General features: G+C 44.7%; 1 protein-coding gene across 3 annotated transcripts in view; it reads left to right on the plus strand.

Moving 5' to 3' along the window:
* Positions 1–18700, plus strand: part of Mio (GATOR complex protein mio) — a 71405-nt gene that overhangs the window by 1619 nt on the left and 51086 nt on the right. For all 3 annotated transcript variants that reach the window (XM_077698140.1, XM_077698142.1, XM_077698141.1), the window contains exons 2-9: positions 1013–1151; positions 5998–6068; positions 7262–7323; positions 9006–9085; positions 9638–9684; positions 11919–11977; positions 14918–15005; positions 17752–17853. In XM_077698140.1, the coding sequence (XP_077554266.1) occupies positions 1102–1151; positions 5998–6068; positions 7262–7323; positions 9006–9085; positions 9638–9684; positions 11919–11977; positions 14918–15005; positions 17752–17853 (559 nt within the window). In that variant the 5' untranslated portion in view covers positions 1013–1101. The remainder of the gene's footprint in view (positions 1–1012; positions 1152–5997; positions 6069–7261; positions 7324–9005; positions 9086–9637; positions 9685–11918; positions 11978–14917; positions 15006–17751; positions 17854–18700) is intronic.

Raw genomic sequence — 18700 nt, forward strand, 5'->3', positions numbered from 1 at the left:
CGACTGCCTTTTGCTTTGATATATTACCACCAGGACAACTACACCAGTTAGGGGAACACAACCGTGCACCGCCTAATCTCTGAAACCGATTTTTGTCTGCTTCCGCATATGTTCTCTTGAAGTTAAAACAAAAGCTATGATCATGAGTACGGATGCCTGGACGAGTTGGTGTTGCGCGTTGGTGGGCAAGTTGGTGTAGCGATGAATTTTTCTATGATCACGAGGTAAGCACTAATGTGCCAACTCTAGGTCGCGGGTTCGATTCCCGGCCGCGGCAGCCGCTTTTCTGATGGAGGCGAAAAGTGAAAACGCCCGTGTGTACGAGATTTTGGCGCACGTTAAAGATCCCCATGTGGTCCAGATTAATCCGGAGCCCTCCACTATGGCGCGCGTCATCGCCTGCATTGCGTCGGCGCGTTAAACCCTACAATCAATCAACGTGCCAACTCTGTTTGTGAGGCAGCGTTATCGCTGATCATGTGAGCATACTGTTTCCACAGAAGGTTTGTCAACCAGCAGCCTGCAAAAGGCCAGCGAGGTTCCCCTGGTCCCAGTTTGTTGGAGCGCGAGGCATTGGCAAAAGAGCTATGGGTGCTATACTGATACGCCACACCTGCGCTGTGTGCATTCCCAACAGCAGGCGCAGCAGTTAGTTTTGGCCACCGCTCCCGCGGTCCGTAAACTTGAGCTCGTGGCTGTAGTTATAATAAAAGGCCTCTTTTATTCCCCATCTAAAACAGTACCGAGCCATTCCTGGGCAGTCCACAGTAACTAATAAGACACCAATATAAAGACATTGAGGGAAAGCTGTGGCAAGATGGGAATAAGCAGAAAGTGACAACACCCTTGGAGGTGGTCAATGTACCCTGCGTTTTCAGAGAAGAAAAACAGGAGGAGGGGGCCTCGAGTGAATCTCTTGCGACTTGCCCTCAAGATGTGGGGCCCCCTCAGTCCACAAGAAAGCATTGAAGTGCTCGCAGTCTTATCATTTTTTTGTCTGCCCCCCTTGCAGCATCGCCCTAACTGAGGATCTGGCAGTGGGAGCCCTTTGCTGACCATCTTGGAGAGGTTGTGCTCTCCTGGCCGAGTGCCGCTGCAGCCATGGCTGGAACGCATGTGGACGTCACGTGGTGGCACACGGACCCCAACAGGTGACGGCAGCCTCCTCCCGTTTGCACTGCGTTAGCGTGTGGTCAGCTTTTACGAGACCTGTGTAAATAGCTGCTGGGTGTTCTTCAGTATACAGTTAAATCTGGATATAACGAAGGTGACGAAAATTCGCAAGTTTTCATTACATGCAGGTTTTTGTTGCATCCAGGTTTCGAGTAAAGGCTCGCGTGAATGAGGCAGAAACGAAATCGGAATGCTAGACGGTGAACTCACCCTTCGAGGGTTTATTTCGTGGTGAAAAACTGCGTGATTTGCATCTGCTGCTTTCCCACGAGCTTAGCCACTACATGGCGCTCCAATGAAGCAAGCTCACTTACCACTGTATTCACAAACGTAATAACTATCACACTTTGTCTTTTGACACTTTTTGGTGCCTTAATGCGTTTAAAGGACCAAACTTGTGATGAAGGGGTGCCTTTACACGAATTTGATGCTCTTTTCCGCACTAAAAATTGGCGAGAGGATGTTATTTGGTATAACCACAACCTCCTCATCTCCAAGCTCCCAGGTTTTGGCATAACTGGGACGACCCTGCAATGGATAACAGCCTTCCTCACAAACCGCCGGCAGCAGGTCCACTACCGGGGTGCTACTGGTCAGTGGCACACTGTGAAAACGGGTGTGCCTCAGGGATCCGTGATTGGGCCACTCCTATTTAACCTGTACGTCAACGACCTCGCGTCCGACATTGAATCAAACATTCTAAGATACGCTGACGACCACATACTTTACCGCACTATCCATACCACCAAAGACCGGCAGATCTTGCAGTCCGACCTCCTCAAGATTTCCAGATGGAGTGATCGTAATGGCTTGTTCCTCAACCCACGCAAGTCACTATACCTTCGAATATCTCGTAAACGAACACCGGCGAACGTGTCCTACTTGGCCAATGGCACACGCGTGCAGGAGGTCACCGAGACTAAGCTCCTTGGGGTCTCTTTTGATCGCAGCCTGTCTTTCAGACCTCACGTAGACTATGTCTGCAAAAGAGCAAACAGGCTAAGGGGGTTCATAACCCGAACGTCAAGGGCCATGCCACACCATGCCTTCTGTGCGCTGTTCACAGCCCTTGTACTTCCAGTCCTGGAATACTGTTCCCCCATCTGGAGCCCCCACCAGATTGACCTCCAAAAGCGGCTCGAGTCCGTTCAACGGAAAGCGTCGAAGACGGCGCTACATATCAAGGACCGGGCAACCAAACTTCCCTACGAGAGGCGGTTGCAGACCCTGAGGTGGTCTCGACTTGATGGACGCAGACTATTCTCCAGGCGGGTTCTCCTGTACAAGTTTCTGCACGGCGACTGTCCCATCCCAGAGGGTTACCTGCGCCGTTCAAGACGGGACCCACTGAAGCTCGAGCAGCGCCTCTCACGCACCACTAGTGCCTCCTACTCCCTCTTCATCCAAGCCCCTGAGCTATGGAACTCCTTGCCAGTCGACGCTAGGAGGGCCCAAAGTGTCGGGGAATTCAAAGACTTGGTGCGGTACAGAGATGCGTGACCACTTCACCTCCCCTTACCCGTATATACTACTACTGTATATATTATGTATATATTATGTATATATTATGTAAACTATGTATATACTACTGTATATATAACTATAACTCCCCTCATCTGTATATAGATTACCATAATCGTTTTCACATGTCCTTCATATTGTTAACGTACAGCTGAGGAGGCGGCCAGCACTCTGGTGTATGGGCTCCTGCCTTTTGGCTGTCTCTGGCTCTCAGCTGTATGGAAGTTATGCCAATAAACTTTTACTCCTTTACTCCTTTACTCCTGTACTGTTCCGGGCGGTGATGTTCTTTCTCGCTGGCGGAGATGGCATTTATTATTGCAAGCTTGTCTTGACTACAGAACTCGTCACCGACAAAATGACACCACATACAGCAGTGGAGACGCGCGACTACATACCGGCAGGCAGGCCTAGCACCTCGAAACTTCGGTCTCGAACCGACACTGCATTCACACGTGGAAATGCGCGGTAGTTGGCAGTGCGGGCAGAATTAACTAAGTTGGTGCATTTCTCCAGTCGATTTTTCACAAGTGCAAAAAACAATGACTTGTCAGCGTAGCAAATTCGTTACATCGAGGTTACCGTCACAACGCTTTCGTTTCATAGAGGTTGCAAACACATGGGCTTCGATGGCGCTGCCAATGGGGAATTGAAAAACTTCGTTAACACCAGGAATACGTTACATACGGGTTAGTTGCATCCAGGTTCAACTGTAGTTGAGGTTGCCATAACGTGTGGCTTCTTTGCTATTTACAGTCTAAACCACTTATAACAATACTGAAGGGCCACAAAAAAACCATTGTTATAACCAGTAATTGTCATAACAGTGTTGGGCTGAAAAAGTTACTTTTGTAAGTGTTTGGGGGTTTTCAGCCAGTATTTACAAAACAGAAATGTAAGTGCATGGCTGACCACCCAGACTTGACCATGCATGTGCCAACCACAGGGCCCCTAGGTAGGGCCGTCTTTCACGTAGGAGAAAGTCTCCGCATGAAATCTTTGACCGTTTCTTTTTGAATGGTTGGCAGACTGCGTGTCACTAAGGTGGCGTTGTTTTTTGCCTTTTTTTAACATCGGTAATCAACAGTGGCCTTTACCCCGATGTAGCTTTACTTGAATCTGGACAGTGTTGAAGAGCTGCCCCCTGCCTCTCTTATTGTCTGGGTCAGGTGACAGCAGGAGATAAGAGGGGTAGTCAGGAGGTCTCCTCCTTCAGGGATAGTGTGGCTACACAAAAGGCATCAACTTTTTCTGGGTGTTGGAAAGATAGAAGATGCCGCAACTTATTTCATGCTTAAAAGTCATACTTGGTTACACACAACGCACACAAGATATCTCACAGATTTCCAAATACTATACCTTACGTAGGCTCATGCTGTCAGGCTCATTCTTTATAACCAATAAGGAGAATGACCATTGTTATAAGCAGTTTATTTTACCGTATAGCATATAGCAAGGTTGATGGTGCCACATCTTTGCATTGTTATGTCCAGTATATTCTTATAACGGGTATTGTTATAAGTCGGTCTTACTGTATTGTGTCATTGGCTGCTAAATTGACCTCCTGTCAGATTGTGACAGATCTTTGCATCCAGCAGCAAGGAAAGATTTGCATTAATGAGAGTCTTATGAATGCAGGACTAGCTGTGTTACTTGGTTGTTCAAAGAAATTTAATTTGTCATCCAACGGTTATTGAACACCAAATGAGAATCTGTTAAAATGTACATGCAGTTACTGTTTATGCTTAATATTTGGGTAAACATCAGTTATTTGTGACCAAAATTTTGTGAAGTCGAAGTACATTTGTTTGCCTTATTCTGAGGGCCTATTTAAACCAGTGCCTTCAGCTCATTGTGTGCCTAGTTTGTGCTTGGGTTGGATTGGATTGCAGCGTTTTCTAATCAACTGGCTTATTGACATGGTTGAACTTGTGGTATAATAATTGCAAACGCAGGTGCATTCCTTGCCTAGTGACCTTTGGCAGTAGTTGCTGAAGCTACTTGGATGATATAAAATGCACAGAAAAGTAATTGTAAGCACCGGTGGAATGTTTTGCAACTGCACTAATTGTGTAGTTGTTGAAACTGTATGGTTAGTGGGAAATCAAACTATTTGTATGAGTAGTTCACCTGCCACTTTAGTTTCTCATTCAGTGCATAAATGCTTGCCTACATTGGTTGACATGAGAAGCCAAGTTGCTTTTCTTCTTTGCCTTTCTTGATTTCTTACTCATTTCTCCTTGCACATGTCTCTCCAAACAGACATTGCAACTCTTCGTACTACCTATATGTGACTATAGCCATTTTTGCATGGCATCTTTGTGGGAAATCTGATGGTGGTCGTGAACTTAGTGTGCTGTCAAAACTGCTTGAAAAATGCTCTAGAAATTTATCATATGTCTTATTTTCGCGTTTGTTTTATATGTCTTATCTTGCCTTGTCTTTTGCCATTCGTTATATGGGAAAGTCATAGTTGTTGCTGCAACACACGCAGCAGCGGTCATTCCACCTTTGTTCATAATAAGCGGCTGCTTCTTACAAATTTGCCGGTGTGGGAAGGGTTACTGATACAGCAAAATGAGTCTCTTGACATTTTTGCTGGAGAATATTGCAGTCGACTCTCGATAATTCTAAGTCACTTAATTGGAATTTTCGGTCAATTGGAAGCGATGTTCTGGTCCCAGTAATTTTACGTGCAATCCACTGAAAGAAATTGCCCCATATACTGAAGCTAAAAGGCGGTTAATCGAGTAATTGGGAGCTATTTCGGATAAAAAGCATCGAGGTGACCATCGTTTCTTCATAAAATTAAAAAGTGTTCAAGCGCAAAAACAGCGCCATGTTCTGCATGGGTGTTCACGCCATCACAACTGAGTCAGCACACAGTTGATTAAGTGGCAGGCCAGTTCGGACTAGTGCCAGCATATACATCTTTTTAGGTTCTCAGCCTTGTATTTATTTATTTATTTATTTGTTTGTTTGTTTGTTTATTTATTTGTTTGTTTGTTTGTTTATTTTTGTGCACAGTGCCATGTGAACAGTATGTGTGGTTAACGATTTTAGAGATAAGTCTCAACTACCATGACTTTCCATGTCGCAGAGTCGACTTGGAGATGAAAGTCGTGATTTCGAACGGAATCAAGAGGGGAGACGTGTTGCGCACTATTAATAATAGTGTTATTGTGCCTTTTGTTTTATTGTAAGTTTGGTTAACTTGAAGTGTTTTGTGGTCCCCGTGGACTTCGTATTAACGGAAGTCGACTGTATATGTGCTGCAGCATAACGGAGTTTCCCTCTGTGCAGGTTCCTCCTTGCGGGCACCGAGATCAATTTCTACCAGCTTGCAGAGACAGAGCCTTCAAGCAGGGAAGCCAGTGAGTATCGCTCCACCTTCATTTACCCCCATCTCTGAGTAGGCTGTGCTTCCTGGTTTTTCCTCGGGGCCACTGATGTTGCTGTGAGGACTTCACGCGATTGTGACTGTGTTGAAACAAGTTGGTTGCCTTTCAACATCGGCAGTTATTTTGTCGTGAAGGTTTTGAGAAACGGTTTCCTTTGGTTTTGCGTTTGAAGGTTTGCTTGACAATTGCAACGAGGTCGGGATGAGCAAGGTTGGCAACAAAATGTTGGCAGTCTCAAATTGTGACTTGTGTTTCTTCCTTTACCAATGCTTATGGGTGAACTGCGTTCCAGTATTTCAGTATGCTAGGAAACCAGGATTGGCAGTTTCGGACAGTAAAAGAGGGACATTTGTCACCTCATTAGTAGCTACTGTATCTTTTGCCCGCCACCTTAGAGTTGGCAGATTTTTTATGTGCAATTATGATGAAATTACCGTTGCCGTTGAATGTGAGGCTACGACTTCAGCATATTTGAATGCCTTCGGTGTGTAAAGGGATGGTTGAAGTAGCACAGATGCGTGTGCGTGCAGCTGATAAGCCCTGGAGTCGGTGACGTGATAAAGTACATGGTGGGGAATGGGCACTTTGGATGGGCTTACATGGCTGGCTGTTGCGTGATGATGGTTCGACTGGGTTGACTAAATGGGACAACTTGGCAAGTCAGCTCCTGAACATAGGGTAAACTTATTTTCTTGCACCTCATTTCGTGACAAAAACAGTGCAAGGAAAATGAAAAGAAAGTAAACTGGAAATAAAAAAACTAAAGCATCTAAGAATCAGACCTACTGGAATACAAGTGGCGCTAAGGGTACTAGTTATTTCTCCATTGTGATTTCTTGTTTGACAAACTGATATCGGTGCTTGTTTTTTGAAAAGATTGGTCTGGGATGTACTTCTTGTGTACTGGGTTGGGAAGAATAGGAGACACGTGCGGCCAAGGCATATATTATGGTGGCAGCCACATTGGTAATGCTTGTATGTAGCACTTGGGATAATAGCAACAGAGCTCTGAATACAATGAGAGAGTTTTGCAATTCTCGCGGCCTGATGGGGTGATTCTTTCACTGCATCCCATGGTGGGACTCCTTTGAGCCGTGATGGTGTATGTTGATCGCCCGATTCTGATTGTATGTGGGGGCCGTGTGTCCTCTCTCTTCAACTAACAGGTCATGAAGTCCTTCCTGGTGCCACGCTACTGTCCGTCCAGAAAGACCTAGAGTATTTCCGGGTGAGTTGGTGGTTGGCAGTCCTGAGTTGTAACGCGACCACAACTTCACACTTATTGGGGACACTAGGACTGTTAGACTTGAGAGCTGCGTCATTTGCAGTTGAAGGGGCCATGAAGACAAACGTATATATAGTTTGGTTGATTAAAAGGACTTCTTTGTCTCGATAACAATGAGAGCAATTTTATGTCAAATTTCAAACAATTAATGCAGATATTAGGGAAAAAGTACGAGGCAGGGGCGAATGCCCAGCCACTTTCCAGCAACTTTTCTGTGACATTGCCGTATCTTGTTTGCGCATTTGGCAGCTCTCAACCTAAGCCACCACCAAGAAACATGGCTGGGGGATTCTAGTGGGGCCCTCTAGTTCTATTCAATCTTATTACTTCAATGCCACTGGGCAGTTAACACACTAATAATGATGTTTTTAGTGCTGGCCCCCATTACATCACTCTTGCCCATATTATGTCCCTATAGCGGAAAAGTTAAAAGTTTTTAAGTGCAGATGACGTTAGGCACTCGCTTTGTCATCGTAGCTTGCTCGCTGGACCCAAGTAGAGCCCACGGCGTTCCGTCGTAGCGGCTGTCGTCGCGGCGTCCCACAGAGGCTTGGAAAGCCAAGCGGTTTATGTAGTCACAATGGTTTGAAACTTGTGAATCGTTCACGCTTGTCATACATCTCTCCGTTGTTTAGTGCAAAGAAAAGTGCAGGTACATTTGAAGCAAAATAGATGTAATTAACTGGCAGCACCTGCATTCATTTGGTTAGGAATGCTTGTTGGGTTGGTTTTCACGATAGTAACGGAAAAAAGTGGCAGTGCAATGCCGCAACGTGCGGGAGGACAAGCAAGCCCAAAAAGAACAGAACTCCCGTTGGTGCAGTCTCAGGCAGGGGGTGCGGGAGCACTGCGGAGGCGGGCAATTTGAATCGCATTAGGGTGGTAGCAGTGAGCAGATAGTAACGCTACAGCACATTATGGCAAATCACTGCTCTGCACTTCCATCAGCTTTCACATTGAGTGGAATGGCTTTAATTTTTTTAATTGCTTACCACTCATGTGAATACGATATGATCAGTCAGCTATGTCTGAATCGTGAACGACATTGTTATTAGATCAAGGGAAGTTTGCAAATAAGTTGCGTTAAATACTATACGTAAAAAATAAAATTATGTTGCTATTTCTTTTTTGTTGAGATCACTATGTGTTTCCCCTGTTTTGTGCCCGCAAGAAAGCTGCAGCTGTTGATTTTAGTGGTTACTTTGGCAGGAGCACTCTCTCAGCCGTGCAGGGATCTGACCTGAGTAATGCCTCGCTTCTGCAGAAATGCTTAGACCATAAATTAAGCAGTGCGCACCCCTTGATAGTTGATGCAGTGTTTCGCCTCTGGCTCCTTGTAATTATTGTACACAATGTCAGAGTAGCTGTTTTGGGCTTTAACGTCGGAGCTATTACTTTTTGAGGCGATTTTTTTTTTTTTTTTTCATTTCATAGGTGCTCAAAATTAGGGAACACAATAATTGCTCTCACTGTGGGGTTACTACTTCTAGGCAGTGTGTCGCAGGAATTAAGAAACTGGTGGGGCTGATTTTCGCCGTGAGTGAAAGATGTTACAAAAGAGACAAAAAAATGCTTACCTTGCACTCTTCTCCCTTCCCCCCGTCCCTGATGATGTTCTCCCGCAGTGTTACAGTGTCTATATGAACCCTCGCACCGACCTGCTGCTTGCCATTGGCCAGGACACTGGCAAGGTCAGCCTCATCAGGTGGGTCCCTAATTGCGTGCACTCAAGGAAACGAGCTCTTGGAAAAACCATTGCACTCTGCTGCTCACCCATCTCGGCTTAATGGTGTCCGAATCTTACCGCATTGTTTCTTTTTTCCTTTTCTGTCGTTTTTTAAAGCAGTTTTATAATATGCAATCAGTCCCACTTCATTTAGAAAAATGTGCATTGTTGACGTATCTAATTTTGCAGGTTTATATAACCAGACTGTGCGGCTCCTTGCTTGAAAAATTAAAAATAATAAGAAGGCAGCTGTCAACACCTAGAAAGAATAACCTCTAAAAAAGTAGGTAGCTTGGGAGGCACCTGTTTTACTTATTTGGTTTAGGTAGGGAAAGGGGGGGGAGGGTTGCTCGTAAAGACTATGCTGGTGCTTCCAGTAGAATCATCCGTACTTACACCAACCTGTTGCTCTCCTAAATGATGCCTCATTTTATCTGTCGCAACTTTGGAATTAGCCCTTCATCACTGCAGTGCTGTAGCTGATATACTGTCACCAGAAACTGAGACGTCTTGTGCGTTTTTTTTCTTCAGTTTTGGCCGGTCCTTCCACGACCAAGACTGGGTGAAACGGGAGTTTGGTGAGTGTCCTTCTTTCTAAACATGCGGCATCACTGTCACAAAAAGGATCGTGCAAAGTGTTGACTTTTAGTGGGGAGGGCTGTTTTTGTGAGCAAATTGTCACACGTCTCTCCAAGCTGCCTCACTCTCTGTCCTCTTAGCATTGTCTTGTTATTGTCGCAAATTGGGGTTGCATGCCTGGAACCGTGATCAAGAGTTTGCACGACACATTACTAGCAACCTGCTAATCGAGGAGGTGCAGCGAAAATTGGAGGGCGCTTTAGCTTCATTTTTTTTTTAATTGCAAACACAGTAGCGTTATCTTTCTTAAAACTGTAGTGCACCCAGCACAGATATACGGAAGCACATACATCGCACGTGTATCTAGAGCGAGTAAGCACTATGGCACAATACACCCTAGCGCTGATGTCAGCGGAACCCCTTAGCAGTGTGTGCGAGTGGTGAAAACTTTCTGCTCCCGCTCGCTTGCCATCGGTTAGAGCAGCATTTTATGATCCTGTGGGTTTCGGTTGGAGCTACCGCTGGATTTATTACTTACGCTGACTTTTTGCTAACGGTCATTGCCACAAACGGCGCCAACTTTTCTGCGACACGGAACCCGAAACAATACACTTTAAAACAGGAGAAGTTGTTAGGGCACGAGTAATATCGAACACAACTGCACGGTGAGAGCACTTCATAGATACGCATCCAAGTTGGTAGCAGTTCAATTCATGATCACCCGGCTTCTCTTTTGACTGTGACTTAGAGCACCACTTATATGCATGCAAGTTGGTAACACTTCAATCCATGATCACCTGGCTTCTCTTTTGATGACTGTGACTTACCACATTTAACCCACTGTTGTGCCAAAACTAACCTTCCCTTCCAAAGGATGCCACCACTAATGCAGTAATGTGTATTCTTATCCACACTACACGTCATTTTTTGCTAACGCCTGTTTATTTCCTGTCAAAGCAGCATCAGCTAGCAGTGACCAGTAAAGTAATGTTTTGAAGATCCATTTTACCGTTGCATACTAAATTGTGTTGTAAACAGTGTTCTTTCTTTAGAACAACTGAAATGCTGGAACTTATTTCTTGGCAGAGTTGTTGTGGTTCTTTTTTAGCATCGGTGTGTAGACTTAGTTCCACTTGTATTAAGGTTTATGACATCTGTGCTTTGCTCTTGTCCTTGCTCTTCACTTTGTATGGTCCCACATGTGCTACAACACAATTTGCCGCAGTAAGTATTTAAATACAAAGAGGTGGATTAAATAAATAAATCTTTCACTGTATTTGTTTCTTTCTGCTTTAGTACATATCAAAGCTTTTGTTTTGTCTTGGCCCACTCGCCTTACTAGCCTGTAAGGCAACTCCAGTATTGAAAGAATCGCTGTGCATGAGATTGAAAGTAAAAAAAATTTGTCTGGCTGTGTTTAGTAATGCACCACACACCACATTTAGTATGGACTGATTTTAGAATCACGAAAATTGCGCTAACTGAGCGTACAGAGGAAGAAAGACAAACAATGCGCATTTGTCGTCCTTGCTCTGTGTGTCCAGTTAGCGCAGTTTTCGTGATTCATAATGCACCAACTAGCCCAACAGCACATTTCATCGACTGATTGCTTGAAATGTGTGCTATAATGTTAAAATTTAAAGGGGCCATGAGGACCAAACAAATTTGGTTCATAGAAGCTACTTTATTGTCCCGACCACAATAATAACAATTGTATTGCAAACCTCAGACAAATAATTGAGGGATGAAAGGAAGCGTATCAAGCAGCGCTGACTCCCCAGCCACTCTCCTGCAATTTCTCTTTGATGTCACGGGACCTCATTTCTGCGATTGGCAACCTGTCAAAAAACACGATCGGGCAATTGTAGTGGGGCCTCTAGTTCCATCTGATTGCATCACCTGAATGCTAACGTGCAGTTAACACATTTGTAACTACGTTTCTATTGCTAGCGCATCTTTTGTCACTGCTGCCCATCAGGTCATTGTAATGCAAAATTTGAAAGTTTTTTTAACATCATGTTTTTTCAGTTAAAAAACTTCATTCGGGGCTGGAATGGCACTTAGTGAGTTACCGAGGGCTAGTTTTTTACCAACTGAACAAAGTTGTGCTTTGTCTTGACAGCCCCTTTAACTTGTGCTTCCCAAAGTTGTTGCTGGTGTGAAGCGGTTTTAGTGAAATATAAGTCCGTGAATGCGATGTTATGACACGGGATTCGTCCACTTGCTGTTTCAGTGCCCAAGCAACCCCGCCGCTGCAATGTGGTGGCATGGAATCCAGTCGAATACAACATGGTGAGTGAGTTCACTGGCAACGCGATTGCTATGGCAGAAATACTTACAAAGGTCAGACAGAACAGCAGGTCGTCGTAACAGAACAAAAACCACAACCGAACAATGACAAAAATATTTTCGGACAATACAAAAACGTAAGCAAAACGTTATTTATCATTTCATTCAGAAGCTGCAACAAAAAATAAGTAGTATCGGTTTTCGGTTCGAGTGGACAATTTGGGTATTCCAGGATTCATTTTAATGTTCATGCGGCGAGGTAGGAGATGACCGTCGATTTGCTGGCATGAAATCACATTTCATCTGATTGGCTGGCGCCCTCTCTTTTTCGGCAGGCTTGCTGCCTGCTGGTGTAAATCTCCATATGTCTGAATGGTCAGCGCCTAGCTCTCCACATGATCACCATGCACATCCAGCTATGAAGCAGACATCTTGGCAGTGTTTATTGTGTGCAGAGCACTTTAGGGGCTCACCTTATTGTCATAGCTCGCTAGCTGGACCCAAGTAGAGCCACACAACGTTCAGTTGTAGCAACAGTCGTCGCAGCGTCCCACAGAGGCTTCGAAGGCTAGGCGGTTTATATAGTCGTAAGCGGTCGAAACTGGTGAACTGTGGGCGTTTGTCATACTTCTCCCCGTTGTTTAGCGCAAAGAAAACTGCAGGTACATTTGAGGCAAAATATACGTAATTTGCCCGCATTCATTTAGTGCAGAACGCTTGTTGGGTTGGTTGTTTACAATAGTAAGCGAAAAAAAGTAGCAGTGCAACGCTGGCACATGCAGGAGGAAACGCAAGTACAAAAAGAACAGAACTCCCACTGGGGCGTGTGAGCACTGCAGAGACGCGAAATTTTATATGCATTGGGTGGCACAGTAAGCGGATAACGGCGCTGTAGCCCATTATGGCGAATCACTGCTCTGCACTTCCGACAGCTTTCACCTTGAGTGGAAAGGCTTTAATTTTTAACACACCTGGCGTTCCGCTGCTGAGCACGAGGTCGCGGGTTCGATTCCTGGCCGCGGCGGCCGCTTTTCTGATGGAGGCGAAAAGCAAAAACGCCCGTGTGTACGAGATTTCGGCGCACGATAAAGATCCCCAGGTGGTCAAAATTAATTCGGAGCCCTCCACTACGGCGCGCCTCATCGCCTGAGTTGCGTCGGTGCGTTAAACCCCACAATCAGATCAGAATTTTTAACACACCAACATTTGCACTACGACATTGTTGTAGAGGGCTTTTATACATTAGTAATCACAAAAATTCAGATGCACTGCATCACAATAAAGAAAAAAAATATGATCAAGTGAACTGAGATGGGCTAGTTAATGCATGATGACACGGACATTGGAGAAGACAGCGCCAAAAAACGATACGATAAGGAGTAAAGACAAACACTGCGCTGAACTGCCAACTGAGTTTTATTGAGAAGAACAACGAATATAAACTCATTTGGCAGTTCAGCAGTGTTTGTCTTTGCTCCGTATCGTATTGTTTTGGCGCTGTTTTTTCCAAGTAGAAAAATATGATGTTTCGCATGATTACAGCCGCACACGCAGAAGGCATCAAAAACAGCAGATTACATCGGAGCACGTAATGAAAACAGCTACAAGTCCTTGTATGCAGGTCGTGCCAGAGCACTGCGGAAAACAGTTCAGAAGGGGTGTTAACAACAGTGCTGGGCAATGCGTTCGCCCCTTAATAGTGTTTAGAAAGAATGATGCTTGGAATGCAGATGTGTGGCATGAGTATTCACCAATTTCCTTGCTGTATTCCTTCGTCTGAATTCATACGGGGTGTTGCTACCGCCTCACATACATTAAGAATAAGCACGTAGAAAACGTGCACCGGAGTTTTAAACTGTGCCATGAGAGAGAGTGTTTAAAACTTGTAACATTAATATGAAAGCTATATGAGTTAGTAGAAAAGCACACAGTGCGATTTTGAATTCCCTGCAATTTATTCAGAAGAATTTTAGTGTTGGGGTCTCAGACCAAGGCAGCAAACTCAAAAATTGTGCATACAAGTACAGGTCGGTGGTTTTTTGGAGGCTTAGAGAGTTCGACCTAACAATCATACACCTCGTCCAGATTGGGTACCCCAAAGCAAATTGCTCTTGAAGATATTGCACCTACGAACAGCGTTTCAAGCAGACCTATGGGCCAAATTGAGGACTGCCCATGTTAGTTTCTGGGAATCGGTGTAGAAATTTTGAGCATCATTTGCAGCTGCTCTATAAGATGGATACAACGAGAAGGGCTTATGCGTCTCCGAATTTTTTTTTTGTGTGTGTGCAGTTGAGCTATATAACAGCCTATATTTTTACAAGGAACGTTTAATAAACATCACTTGATGTTTTTCTTACCATGTTTGCAGTCTTGGTTGCGGGCACAGATGAACGGTTATGAATCATTACGGACCATATTTTTTCCCGTTCCGGAGCTGAACCAAAATGGAACTTTTATTCAGAGAACGAATCAGAAACCAGAACGAAAAATATTTTGTTCCAACACCGTACTGACTGGTGCACCACAGCACTAGTCTTATGTTCTTCAGTACAGAGAGTTTGCACAATGCCGCACAGTGTGAGGAGAAACCAGTTGAATCAAAAATGGCAGGGTGATCACAGAGATCCTCTATTTTTCCCGCTCTAGCTCAGTTCCGATTCTTGCGTCTAAGGCACATACCCTTGCTGAGACCGACCGTTTTCCAAACTTCACAGTCATCTCCATGCCAGTACAACGAAATTAACATTTTTTGCTGAAATTTAGTTTAGTCAACAATTCGTATTTAGCATGCACAAACAATGCCGGGTGCATAAGCAGTCATGATTACCTTTTTTGCATGGACCTTATTCATTGCTCAAATCAATCAGTGTCACACAGTACTGTTCATAGGAACCGGTCTAGCGTGGTGTGTTGTTGCTTGTTGAACTTTCCCTGTTGCAGCTGGCGGCAGGGCTGGACAAGTACAAAGGCGACAATTCCATCTCTGTCTGGGATGTCCAGCAGGCAGGTTCCAGGCCACATGAACTGGGTGAGTGGGCGGGGCAGTTGCGTCTGATTTTAACGGCAAAACTTTTCTTTGTCGAGCTCTGCATGGGATGAAATGTGGTAACGCAGTTGCAGCAATGGGGAGAGGGCATAGCTTAGTGAGAGCAGGCACCAAGCATACACACTGCAGCAAGTTAAAAATAATGCTGCAACAAGACACTTAAAGAGCATTTCTAAGCTATTAAATCCGGTGGCTATGTTGATACTTGTCAACATTTTTGAACGAAAAGAAAATATTAGGCATATTTGAGGCAAGACATTAGTATGCAGGTGGTATTTGAATTGTTCTTTTAAATAAAAATACATGGATTAGTGATTTTTGCCATAGCGAATGAAAAAATATGCCGTGAAAAAAAAAAAGTGCCCCCGGTGCCTTCTTCTCACGGCAGTGTTCCGAGTCCAAAAGTAGCAAGAGATTCCAGTGGATGGCGCTAGCAGTGGAACACCGCAAAAATGAATTGGTGCAAACGGGAATCGATCTGCTGGCTTTGAGAAGTTCTATGAAGCTCAGCCTTGTGGTTAGGCAACGCTAGGCAGCTGCGCTGTTAACATCAGAGTTTGTGACGTTATGTCTGCGAAGCTGGGCCAGTCTTTTTCTAGTATTTTTACAACACACGTGTGTTAGCAGGCCACCTCAGTTCTCCTGGTTCTTGTCCTAAGCGATCCTTTTAACCTCCTTGTGGATGTCGTGGAAGCATAGCGGTGCAAAGGTCAAAGGGTGGGCCGGTGGATGGCACTGAGGAAGCAGGGGCATTTTTAGGGCGGACACTTGACATCTGCAAAAAGGCAGATAAGAGGTTGATACCACTGTGGAGAGCTCAGTTGGTGGTTTGTGGGCAACAGGGTCTGCTGTGAAATGTGCATTGACTAACAGTGGCCGTGGATGTCGACGGCAATGAATTCCTTGTGACATTACCCTGTGCAACACCTGCAAGCACAGGCTGTATTTACTCGAATCTAGGCCGGCTCCTAATCCGCAAGAGTCCTGAAATTCGGAAAGCCATACACACAAAAAAATTATCTCGAATATAAGCCGGCCAAAATAGGTGAGGACGGTAACAGCCACAAAACTAGAACGGCACTTTTAGCCATGAACTTACCTGAATTCAGTCAAAATTGTCATTGCCGCTGGCTTCATTTTACCGTCCTTTTTATAGCTTTCGTCCAGGTAGAATGTGTGCGGATATTCGATGCCGTCAAGTGCATCCACAATGCAGGATTTTTCCGAATGGGCATGCAAACAAGCTTTCCGGGATGTCATATCCAGCTTGCCTCAGGACCCTGCAAAGCGGATGCTTGTTTCATTGATGCAATCCTTGATACAATCAATTGCCTCCTTGCCTCAAGGTTCGATGAGTTCTTGGCAGCCAGCATGGCTTTACGTTTAAAGTTAGCCCTATAATGACATTGTTAAAGGAGCCATGAAGAGAAAATACAACTTCGTGTACTTTGAAAGAACTAGGATTCAGTATCTCACTCAGCTCCATTACAGCCCCAAAAGATGTTTTTTAACGAAAAAAAAAAGCAAGAAGTAATTAAAAACTTTCAATTTTTGCGCCACAGTCACGTGTTATGAGCAAGAATGGCGTCATAGGGGCCAACAATAAAACATAATTTTCAGTGCGTTAACTGCACATTAGCATTCAAGTGATGCGGTCAAATGGAACTAGAGGCCCCATTACAGACGTCTAGTCATGTGTCGTAGCGACAGGTCAGTTAGGCGGCCGCCAATCACACAAACAAGGTTCCGTGACGTCATAGAAAAGTTGCGGGAAATTGGCTAGGGGGTCGCCACGGCTTCACACGTTTTCTTTAATAGTATCTCCGTTATTTGTTCGAAGATTGCGATGATATTGGTATCATTGTTATCGGGACTAAGCAGTCTTTCCAATAAACCCAACTTGTATTTTGTCTTCATGGCTCCTTTAACAACATAACAGCGTGACGTAGGTGGACTTGTACTGCCAAACTAAAGGGGCTCCGAGAAATGTGAGCATGATTAATCAGAATGGAGGCCTGTCAATTGTGCTTTTTTGGCTACGATCAAAGATGGTGGTGTCCCGAGTATTCGCTTTAGCGAAGCCCAGGGGCAACTCTAACTGCACGCCATTTTTTGACTTTCGGATGAGTGTTCAGTGTGCCTTAATATAAATCCTCAAATTTAAGCAGACCTGCAACTTTTTGTATCTCCCTCGTTAAAAAAAAAAAAAGAGTCTTGCCCTAGAATTGAGTAAACAAAATACATATTGTAGTTTGTTTGTATTCAAGGGGGCCGCGACAGAGTAAGTGCCCGAACTATATCATGTAAAGACGACGATGCCCGTCACCAGAGCTTCACTTTCAACCATTGTCGTCGTCAGACAACGGGGTGCCTGATTTTTTTTGTTGCTGAATTTTTTATGGGGACCAGCTGTGGTTTTTACTTAAATGTTGATTTACGGTGCCAGTCTTCCTAAAATTCTTTTTTCTTCTACAAGCATAGCTAGAGCAAGTCACTGTGTAGAGCTATTCTAGTTCACTCAGGTGTTTGGCGATTGGCGTAAACATTACAAACATTGCCGGGTATGTTGGTAGTTGTGGTTCTTACGTAACTAGAAGCATGCTTTTCACTCGCGCAATTTCTGTGCTGCTCTCTCATGTCTGATTGCTGATTGCTGTTATGTGGTTGCTGATGGTGATGATGATTATGATAGCTGATGATGATGGTGATCTCTGCTCCCTCCTTGCAGGCTATTCCGATTCCACCCAGTCACTCAGCTGGTTCAGCCAGGCCCCGAAAACCTTTGTTGCGGGCATGAGCAACAAGCACCTGCGGATATACGACACCAGAGGTGTGCTGTTGCTGCTGTTGCTGTTCTTGGCAATATCTTTTGTATTTCTTCATTTGTTACTTGGCACACAGGGTACCCATGCTGTTTAATGCTTAAAGGCCTACTGCACTCAATACATATTTTCTTTGCCCAAGATCCAAAAAAGTTGTTTATGCTTTAAAAATTACCATGGAGAAGTCCTAAGCCCCATACCCACACAATAACTGCAAGCATTCAAAGTACCTCTGAGCAAGCAACGTTTTCACCTGGCGGAGAGTCACCAAAACAACAGTTCTGAATGACCTGTGATGGAGAAGGGGAACTTGCCCATGGAGCTCGCGCTTTCCTGGTGACTGGCGTGGACAGGGATCCGGTTTCTGGGGATTTCTCTGCTAGGCCGCTGCGCTGCCCCGCCGTCAGCATCACATGTTTAAAAACTAACTGCATAGTTAGCAATACGAGCAAGTTTTTAATGAAGTAAAGGAGAAGACAACATACTTAGAACTGCACATTCGGGCGGGACAAGGAAAAGAAGAGACAGGACGGGCGCAGACTCACAACTAGTTTATTGAAAAATGGAGCATGCTAATATACCCACACCAGCACATGCGCACACGTCACCAGCTTTATCGCATGATATAACAGTTTAGAAATTTGTACTCATTTCCATACAAAGATATGGATGGTTCGCTCACACACTGTTCACCATGCTTTCGAATGAAGGAAGACCTCGATTAATTCCCTTGCCACCTGTTCTCTACTTTTGTTCAGATCCTTCGTCCGAGTCAAAACTGGCTCGCGTGGCTTGCTTTCACAAGCCACGCAATGGTGCGGAAGGTGGAATCCCGTTTTATTACGCATATTCAGC

This window comes from Haemaphysalis longicornis, unplaced genomic scaffold, assembly GCF_048455015.1.
Source record: "Haemaphysalis longicornis isolate Haplotype H1 unplaced genomic scaffold, Haemaphysalis longicornis Haplotype H1 scaffold_2, whole genome shotgun sequence".
NCBI classification, from domain to species: Eukaryota; Metazoa; Arthropoda; class Arachnida; order Ixodida; family Ixodidae; genus Haemaphysalis; species Haemaphysalis longicornis.